Source organism: Hylaeus anthracinus, unplaced genomic scaffold (genome assembly GCF_026225885.1).
Source record: "Hylaeus anthracinus isolate JK02 unplaced genomic scaffold, UHH_iyHylAnth1.0_haploid 11981, whole genome shotgun sequence".
In the NCBI taxonomy this organism is placed as follows: domain Eukaryota; kingdom Metazoa; phylum Arthropoda; class Insecta; order Hymenoptera; family Colletidae; genus Hylaeus; species Hylaeus anthracinus.
In genome coordinates, this window is record NW_026534329.1 from 8831504 (window position 1) to 8842511 (window position 11008).

Below are 11008 nucleotides of genomic sequence, written 5' to 3' on the forward strand. Positions count from 1 at the left end.
TAAGTATTCAATAGTGTTTTTAAAACTGTGTGCATCCTTCGATTTTCTTGACGATTTTATATTTTGAACTTCTATCATTAGTTGATAGAATATTATTTGATAAATAAAAATCTACATTCATTACGAATATTTTTTGTATACTTTCGACAGTTTCGCACGCCATAAATAAAATCTAAAGTATCGGTCTTTCACATTGTCGAGTTCAACTTCTTCAAAGTACAATGCAAGATTGGAAAACCAGGAGAAAACTATATTTAACAAACAGTTAAAGAAAAATAAGGCATCTCCGTGACGCTTCAATGAGGTGATCGAGTTGCTCGCCGATTCAGGTCGTGGCAGGTGCAAAACAGATGGCCAAGAACTAGAACAGAGAGTGAGAGGCGCGACGGCGCTCTGTAACGCTAATCAAAGAATCTCCGTTTTATGGTTTCGCACTTGATTCATCTTCCGTTTTACGATCATGTTATGTACTCGATTAGTGAACAATTCTTATTGAAAACAACTAAATGTAACACAAAAGAATAGCAATTAGTAGAATTGTGAATGTTTAGGCAAATTCATGTAAAAGAAATACGATCGCATTTCTTTTAAAACTCATTTTGAATGAGGGGCACATTGCGCATGTCCGGAGAACAAAACGGCGGACGGAGACAGAGTTGATAAAAGGAGAAAAGAAAGAAAAGCCATGTCGATTGCAAAACAAGCAACAATTGTTAAAAACATTAAGAAATTTGTAAAACTTTCATTATATGTGGAATGTTTCATTGCAATCAGTTAATTCCTCGCAGAGTTACATCAAGGAACAGGAATTTTGGAGTAAAAATTGTTAGAAACATTAAGAAATTTACTAAACTTTCAAATGGGAACATCATGAAATCAGCTGTCATTAAATGTGGAAAGTTTCATCTCGATCAGTCAATTCCTCATAGAGTTACATCATATAATAGGAATTTTGCAGTAACAATTGTTATAAACATTTAAAAAGTCCATAAATTTTTGCAAATGTTATCATCGCGAAAACCTATGAAACAGCAAAATGTAAGGGGTTTCATCGATTTCATCAATATTAAACTATTTTTACATGGTGATGGAAGAAATTTTTGTGTTCTATTTCAGCCGAAAAAATCAATGTTTTACATATATATTGGCTCGTAATACTTAAACTGTTGAACCGATTGGAAAACAATGTAAGGATCAATTGTTGGAAACTCGATTATCTTTAATATGGCATCTCGCGCGATCCAATCGGACGGTTGTAACTCGAGATATAGCCTAAAATGTAAAGGTATCTCAGAAAACATCGAAAAAAAATTCAAAAATACATATAAAAAAACCTTATCCATAGAACAATTTTTCATTACAATTTTCCAGTTTACCAGGCCAAAATACATAAGAAAATAATCGTGAATTTTTTAAGAATAGTACCTATCTGGCGAGCGCTCAGGGTGGCCAGACCCCTTTAAACATTATAAACAATAAAATGAAGATAACAAACGTACTTTTATTGTTTATAAAGTTTTGAGGCCGAAATTGGAAAATCAGGCCTTGGAGTCGCATCCGCCAAAGTGTAACGAATACATTAAAACCAGAATTATTAGAAAAGATTGCTTCTTTGCTTCAATATCCTGGAAAAAAAATCATGCTAGCCTAATCGCCCTGTCCTCGTCTCTCCTGCAATTGTCGCTGAAATTAACTCGAAGTTTGGCTCTGGCTCCTGCGTACCCTTAAAAGCCGATAACACTGTCCAACACGATTTTTTTTTCGCGATATCCATTAGGTGATTCTTATAGGGTTCCTCGTCCTAAATACAAATCTAAAAGTGAAATTGCTCCAACACCCTTAGTTTTCGAAAAATACGAGTTTTTGTAAAAACAGTCGATTTTGAGAGAAAACGTAGTACTACTTGAAAACTACGAATGCTAGAAATTCTATTTAGTCTTAAAAGATAGAGGAGTGTTTTCTGAATATGAAGACACATTCCTTTAGAATTATCTGCTCTTTTGAATGCCTATAAATGAACATCGAAGTTCAAAAAGGTGATGATGCGTGAATTTTTCACGAAATACTTTTGTAGTTTAATGAAAAGTTATTCACCTAGGTCGAATTTACACTACGTTATCGGATTCTGCAAACATTTCTGAAGAGAAAACCACCCGCGGCAAATATTGGAACGGTTTCTAATCCATACGGTTTGACAAAACGTCAACTCGAAACGCATGAACGGTGTTTTGCCGCTGCACAGCCATTGCTCGCTATGTTTCGGTCAGTCAGGGCCGTCGCTGCGGGATTCGCCTAATCGGTGCCATGGGCTATCGGTTTTTGTATTACATTTAGATGTTTCAGATACGTAATTCTTCATTTTTAATATTTCATTTATACTGCAACTCAACAAAACGAAGACAATTTTCCACTGTTTAAATGTTAATCATTAATTTCTCGTTTTCCTATCTTCAATTATTCGACTTTTGTTAATTTGATATTGAGCAAACTTTATTTAAATATAAATTGAATTATTTAACAATTAATTCAATCTATAATTGTATATTTTGTTGTTAATTTTTAATGAAAACTGCTACCTAACAAATTTCTCTTTAGAGCAGAGGTTATCCCCAAACACTAACTTAAATAAAAAGAGATTAAATATCGAAAAGTAGAAACATTAAGCTTTAAAATGGTTTTATATTCGTCAATGTGGGGTGAATTTTAACGAAGTTACGAAAATTTGATTATTATTAACTATTATTGATTATTATTATTATTTGATTATTATTATTATATTAATTTGGTTATTATTAACGGCCCTGATTCACCGATGTAAAGCGAGCGAAGCCTGCGCGCCGGTAAACCGAATTCGTGCGTTCTAAATTAATATTTTCTGGATCTGTCCGAACTAGAAAACGTTCCAACATTTGCCGCAGGTGGTTTTCTCTTCAGAAATGTATGTAAAAACCTATAATGCATAGTAAATTCGCCCTAGACGAATAACTTTTCATTAAAATACAAAAGTATTTCGTGAAAAGTACTCGCGTCGGCAACTTTTTGAACTTCGGTGTTCATTTACAGGCATTCAAAAGAGCAGATAATTCTAAAGGAATATGTCTTCATATTCAGGAAACACTCCTCTATCTTTTAAGACTAAATAGAACTTTCTAGCGTTCGTAGTTTTCAACTAGTACTATGTTTTCTCTCATAATCGATCGTATTTACAAAATCTCGAATTTCTCGAAAACTAAGGGTGATGGAGCAATTTCACTTTCAGATTTGTATTTAAGACGAGGAACCGTATAAGAATCATCTAGTGGATATCGCGGAATTTAAAAAAAAGTTTAAATTTGTTGGACAGTGTAATTATACACTTCGCGAACGATGCACTTTTACTAAACTATGAAAAAAAACACACACACACAAATCAGCCATAAAATTCCTGGTTTTAGGTACCACGCGGACCACACCGTCCCGGGAAAGGTGCCTACTGGGCGTTGCATCCAGCGGCCCTCTCGATGTTCGAGAACGGTTCCCTCCTGCGTCGTCGAAAGCGTTTCAAGCTCCACAAGCCCGACAAAGAACTGCTAAAATCCGAACTCCAAGCGCTGGCGTCGGCGATGCCGCCACCTCACTCGGAATCCTCCCCCGTTTTGTCGATAAACCCGAGCGTCCAGACGAGCAGCCTGACCGTAGCGAATCTCCATCGTCTTCGCGATGACCTGCTCCGCTGGGAGCTCCAGGAGCGCCGTTTGACCATGACTTCCGGCGGCAACGCGTCACCAGGGTTCCCCGGACCGGAAGCCGGCTCCAGCTACTACCTTCTGTCGCCAGAGGTCAGACAGAGACTGGCTGGAACCGACGACATCCTCCGCGGCTATGAGAGCAACCTTCTTCAAGCGGGCAACTGGAGTTTCCCGGGATTCCAGGTCTCGCCGTACGTTTCCCAGCTGTCCTACTTCCAGACGGAGATACCCGAGGGCAGGCAGATCTGTCCGGGAGCAACGGAGACCGGCATCGCGGACAAGACCGAGTCCGGACCGTTTCTAAGCGTCGGCAGAGGCTCCAGCGTTGAGGTAGTGGACGGAAAGATCGGCTCCTCCGTCGGCCTGGAGGCTGGGATCTCCAGTCAGACGAACGTCCAACCGGAACAGAAGAAGAAGAAGAAACCCTTCACCATCGAGAACATCATCGCTCCTGACGACGAGCAGATGACCAGGAACCTGGAGGACGGCAAAAGAAGCCATCTTCTTGCGCCCCGACCGCTCTACGCCGGTGGCTTCTCCTTCGGTCTCTCCGCGACCAAGGTACCTTACGAAACCGCGACTTGAATCTTTCCCAAGAACAGTGCACGTATCTGCTGTCTGTGGATAAGAATACGCGAACGGGGATTCGTAACTTGCGCGCGTAAGTGCTCGTGGTCCAACGGTGCGGGATCGGAGTGAACGATCGTGACGTCGAATCGAATCATTCGTTGCTGGCGGAACACCATCCGACTGGTGCCAGATGACTTTTCTTTTGGTGAGACTATTTGGATGTATGTACAGTTTTTGGCGAGATTCTTTTGGTATTTTCTCAGTGGTTATTTTGGGAAAATTGAGAAGAATTTTTGTAAGTTTTGGTTTATCTTACAGGGTGTACCAAAAATGTTGGAGGTCCTTGAATGGGGTGCTTCGGGAGGTGATTTGAAATAAGTTTTTCCTTAGCGAAAATGTTGTCAGAGGCTTCGTTAAGGAGATGTTGACGGAAAACGCCGACTAGTCAGAGCGCAAGTATGATGATGGAGTGATTGTGGGAGCGTAGGGTACACGCTCAGCGGCCGTAGTAGCATAAGCTACGCGCTAGATAGCCGCAGTAGCATAGCCTACGCTCTAGACAGTCGCGGTAGCATAGGGTACGCGCTAGATAGCCGCAGTAGCATAGGCTACGCGCTCAGCGGCCGCAGTAGCATAGACTACGCGTTCAGCGGCCACAGTAGCATAGCCTACGCTCTAGACAGCCGCAGTAGCATAGCCTATGCTCTAGACAGCCGCAGTAGCATAGCCTACGCGCTAGACGGCCGCGCTCTGATTGGTCAGTATTTTCTGTCAATATCTCCTCAACGAAGCCTCGGACAACATTTTCGCTAAGGAAAAAGTTGTTCCAAATCACCTTCTGAACCACCTTTTTCAAGGACCTCCAACATTTTTGTACACCCTGTATATTAGGCTATCCCAAAAGTTTCTTTCAAGAGTTGTCCATAAGGGAAGTTCGGTGAATTTGAATTTTTACGGAAGTGAAGTTTGTAAAAACAATCATCGCAGTTCCATCGCTGCTACTTTCATTTTGAAGAAAAAAGTCATTTTCAAGTGGGAACACTTCTTGTAATTCTGGTTATTCATATTTTTGTTAACACATTCAGGACCGCTCACGAGTTTTCTCGTGTTTTCTACACGCAGTCTCTAAATGTGCGGTCCTTAATGTGTTAATATCTCTGAAACCGTAAGAGGTATCGAACAGATTTTGAACAGTAAATTTTACAGTTTTTAACGTTCTATAAAATCATAGTAAGAAATAAATAAATAAAACTTATTTTTAATCCTTTGCACTCGAAAGGTGACTCTCAGCCATCATTAGGTTTGACGCAGTAAATCAACCAGCAATAATGCTTGTTTTAGCTTTAATTATTTTGGAACGCGAAGTGTCAATACAACTATCATCGATGAGGTAAAGGTGAATTGACTTTTAAATCTCAAATTAGTTTAATCTAAGCTCAGCATTCGTGGGAATAGAATGCTAAGGAAGCACCTCGAGTTGCTGATAGATACCAGAAAAAAAGCCTCGAGTGTAAAGGGTTAATAATATTTTCTCCACCATAAATCTTTACACCACATGCATAAAAATACATAGTAATTGCAATTTTGCGGACATTTGTATACTGTTCAACTTCCGTCCAACCAATTTCCTTGTGTTATCAAATTCAAATTACCGTGCAATGTATGTTTCGGTCAGAATTCTTTATTAAAATTTTTAAAAATCGTAACTCTTGATTGAACAAACGGATTTCAATTATGAAAACGTGGAATTGCGTATCGTTAGATGAAGAATTTATAAAAAAATATATAAAACCGTCGAAGATTCTACTTTTTAATATTTTTAGAAGCAAAAATATATAAAATGGTACCCAAAAAAAATCTTAAAAAATTCGTAGCTCTCTTAATAATGAACATTTTGGTTTGAAACTTTTTTTTATTGTGGGTCTCGTGGGATGCTACAAACAACATATAGAAAGTTTTTCTCTAAAGTGGAAACCTAATTTAAAAAAAATGAAAGAATGATGTTTTAAAGAACTTGTAAGGGTTGTGTTTACCGATTTCGGCAGATTTCAAAATCTGTAGTTGCCGATGCAAAATTATTTTCCACTTTCTCGGTTAAAATGAAGCATATTTTGTTAATTAACGTATAGGAATAACTTTTGTTATTTTAAAGAAAAAAAATCTTCAATGAGAGGAGAAAGTGGTTTTAAAAAACAAGTGACACTTTAAAGAAATATTTCAGACAAAAATTGTACATTTCGATGTACATATAAGATATAAAATTGTTTTAAGTATATTTTTTTCCAGAAACGAATGTTATTCGAAGCAGTCGACCAAAATCGACGTATAACCCTTTGCAAATTCTTAAAAAAATCATTCTTTCATTTTTAAACAATTTGGGTTTCTCTTTAGAAAAAAACTTCCTACACGTTTTTTGTAAGGTTTCGTGAGATCTACAAAGAAAAAAAGTTTCAATCGAAAATGTTCATTATTAAACGGGCTACGAAGGTTTGAAAATTAAGGAACTTCTTTTGAATTTGGACGTAAAAAAAGACTAAAAAATAAACTCATTTGATACTTTTATATCTATTAAAAATTCTTCACCTAAAGATATGCAATTTCTTGTTTAGATAATCGACATCCGTTTACCCAATCCAGACCCAATCCAAATTTTTCAAGTTTTAGTTGGGACTTCATAAATATAATATTCAAAACATAGGTATGTATTACTTACTAATAAAACGAGAGAAACTTTTGGGACAACCTAATAATAATGCCCGTGAATTTTTAGCAAGAATTATTACGGTGTACATAACGTGACAATTATAAACGTGATTTTCCTAAATGCAGCGCCGGCATTTGTACTTTAGCGTACTTCATGTTATTCTTTAAAAAAAATCTAAACAACTTTTGCTTAAACTATTTTTTTCTATATCAACCCGTTTCCGAGTTACAACATAATCGTTAATTCTCTACCAGTAATTCACATATTGATAATTTGGCTATAACTCAAAAACAAATAAAGATAGAAAAAAATGTTTCACAACAAAAGTTTCTCGATTTTCAATAAAGAATAAGGTAATGTAAATCAAACTTTCTCAAAATTACAGATGGCGCCACTGTAGCTGGAAAGATCATTTTACAAACGAATGTTCCTTTCTCCAGGATGAACTTTCTTGCTAAAAATTTATCTCTAGCTACAAAGAATGGTTTCTACTTGACATACATGAATTTTAGTCAAATATTTTCGAGAACTTTAGCTGTACTCAAAGTTTCGTTGAAATCTCGAACAGTTGGGTGGTGTTCCTCGTCAATGGTTTCTTTTTCACGAGAGAAGGATAACGAATGAGGCTTCCGGTGAATAATTATAATTAGAGAGTTACAGTCTCGTTCGGAACTTGGTTGACCTGACAATTCTGTAATTGAACCTCGATGGCTAATTTACTTCGTGAAAGGAATGATCGAGTGCATCGAAAGAAAACTGGGAAACACATCTTGGCTGCAGTAAATGAGTTTACATTTAACTTTGAACATTTAAGTTGTTTGAACATGGTTTAGATTTGACAGAAAATCGGATAGTTGTGTGTACAACTCTGTTAAAAATTTGAATTCAATTAAAATAAAAATTTCCTAATAATAGGAAATATTTGATTTCAGATAAAGCTATCATTAGTTATCATGACCATCGGCTTATTTTTGAATATTTCTTTATGAAAAATTTATGAAATATTGTTAAAATGTTACTCTTTCGAAGAACATAGTTAAAATAATATAACTCGTTCAGATTTTGACTCTCGAAACCCATGTAACCCATTAACGTAGAGGACAGACATTTTTGAAAACTGTACTATTTCTACAGCCAAGATGTTTCATGTGGTGAATAATACAAACCGAATATCCCCGTTTTAGAAGAAAAGAAAATTTTTCTATGTCAACGAGTGAGTAATTGACTTATATTGATTTGGTGTGTGGGTGTACATAAAAGTTATTCAGTATTTATCTATGAACGTAGATCGAACACTCGAGTTCGTTTTTAGATACGTATAAATATATATATATTCTTCGAATTGTTCACTTTTACTTTAAATCGTGATCGAGTATTTGAAATGAAAAAAGTCGATCGTATTTCAGCGTTGACCGACAGGAGCAACTGAAAATATTTATTCAGTTCCGAAAGAAAATTCTATCGGACACATACTTTTCCTAGTAAAAAAATTAAATAATTTTCACGTGTAACATTTTTTTATAATTTATAATTGGCTGTAACTGGAAAAGGAAAAGAGATAAAAAAAAATGTTTCATATGAAAGTTGTTTGTTTTTTTGTTGACAATAACATGAGCTAACCCAAATCTCTATAAAGCAACATACTTTTTTCCTGGTAAAAAAACTAAATAATTTTCACGTGTAACATTTTTTTTAAATGTCTACTTGCTCTCGAGTTACATTTAATTATCAATATGCGGAGTACAAGTCGATTTTCAGCGCCATCTGTAAGGTCACAAGAATTTGGCTTATGCCGTGTTATTTCCCCTGAAAAACTAAGCAAATTTCATAGGAAACATTTTTTCCTATCTTTAACTGTTCTCAAGTTATAGCCAAATTATCAATATGCGAGGTATAGGTGGAGAATTTATAATTGGCTGTAACTCGAAAGCGAATAGAGATAGAAAAAAATGTTTCATATGAAAAATGTTTGTTTTTTTGTTGACAATAACATGAGCTAACCCAAATCTCTGTAAAACAACAAGCGGCCCCACTATGAATATTTTATAATGATAAATTAATGATACGAAAAAATTACTGCACGTAGATTTTATTTAATAATGATTTCTGTTACACGATTCACATTTCACACGTTAGAGATGGATCGAAATTAATTGGTTGCTCAAGGCCATCGAGGCATCATCCCCACCAAATTCTCCCCGAATGATTTTTACCTATACAATTTCAATTGCTCTTGTCGATCAACTCCAGACCAAGGTCAGTCTTCAATTACCATGAAAGCAACCAATGAAAGTCTTTGCATCGGGATAAAGGACAACCAACTAATCGAATGAAATTAAAATAAATTTCCAAAAATTCACCCTTCCATGGTCGATCGCACTACGATGCTAAGAAGACAGTCGTTTCCTGTCTCTTAGTTTAGTAACATATTTAACGATCCAAAACATGGACATTTTTCCTGTATCGTTGTCTCGTATGCTATACAGTTTTATAGCGAGGGAGAGTTACTTGAATGGATAATTGAAACGGGAAATTAATATGTAATCGAATAGGGAGTGAATGGAGACTGTCGAGCTACTCGGAGCAGGAAAGAGCGGAAAAGTGGAATCTCTATCGTCCGAACCAATAGGTAGACATGATTTGTTTGATTTTGTTTATGAGACTAATCAGACAAACAAGCAAAGTACGATATTGGAATTTGCATACTGCTAATTTATATAGTTTATAATTTATAAAATTATGAATTTAATATATATAACATATAAATATATATGAAATAATTCCTAGTATCTCTAATTTATTTTAACACAAACATGACTTTTATTTATATTATATATTATATAATTCAAAAAATTTATAATTTGTAAAATTAGCAATATGTACAGCAAAATAAAAACATGTCAACTGTATTTCTTATATTTCACTTTGTGAACAATGTAACAATAACGATGATATATTAACGTGACCTTATAGATTTCGATAAATGGAGCAAAAAAAAAGTGATACAATTTTATTTTAAAATCAATATTTATCTGATTGCTCAACAATTTGTTAGAAGAGTTGACTGTCAGAGTTGACACCCATTTTTGTATCATAAATATTTACCTTAAATGTAAATTACACAAGATTTGTTTTTCTATAAGTTTATGCAAGAATTTCATTGATATACAAGATGTCCCAAAAATGTTGGAGGTCATTGGAAGGAGTGATTCGGGAGGTGATTTCAAACAACTTTTTCCTTTGCGAAAATGATGTCCGAGGCTTCGTTAAAAAGTTGTTTCAAATCACTCCCCGAACCCCCTGCAATGACCTCCAACACGTTTAGAACGCCCAGTATACAAAACTTAATATTTCTACATTTAATTTGTTATTAATTAAACAACCTTTCACGTTCTAATGCAAAGTTTCTTTCACAAGTCATATCACAATTTTTCAGTAATAAATAAATTAATCCTTTCCTCGAAGGAATTAACTAATCAAAGTGTGAATCGCTATATAAAGCATGCGTCTACCTTCCATTTCTCTAGAATATTCTGGCGTTCGGATAATAGAGGTTCCACCGTGCTCAAAGAGATTCAAGAACATGTATAAAGTATCGAAAAGGAAAGTTTCACCTAAAAGCAGGTCCGGTGACGGAGAAACGGTGTTAGAGTATTTAAAATTATTTAATACGCTTAGGAGTACTCGAATACACTGACAAGTGATAAGCAACTAGACCATACCTGATAATACTTAAAGATACTCAAGGAAATCGCGAGATACGTAAAGATACTTTAAACGTATTATTAGTGCTACTTGCGAGGAATTGCGAGCGTTCCCGGGGAATTACGTCCTGGGAATAAGTAAATGGTTCCCTGAGTTAGACGAGTGCGCTTTGAAATGTCGCGTCGTGGTGTACGTAGAAGTATGTACTTGAAAACGCTTGGAAAGGAATGCTAATGTATCGGACACGTGAGAATCGACAAGTTGTAACTCTTATACTTATAGCTACTATTAGTCACACTCT

General features: G+C 35.8%; 1 protein-coding gene across 1 annotated transcript in view; it reads left to right on the top strand.

The window, feature by feature from the left end:
• The window catches only part of LOC128885674 (hepatocyte nuclear factor 3-beta-like), a 29298-nt gene extending 24985 nt beyond the window's left edge, over window positions 1–4313 (top strand). The window contains exon 3 of the mRNA XM_054139851.1: window positions 3435–4313. Coding sequence (XP_053995826.1) covers window positions 3435–4313 — 879 coding nt within the window. The remainder of the gene's footprint in view (window positions 1–3434) is intronic.
• The last annotated feature ends 6695 nt before the right edge of the window (window positions 4314–11008 follow it).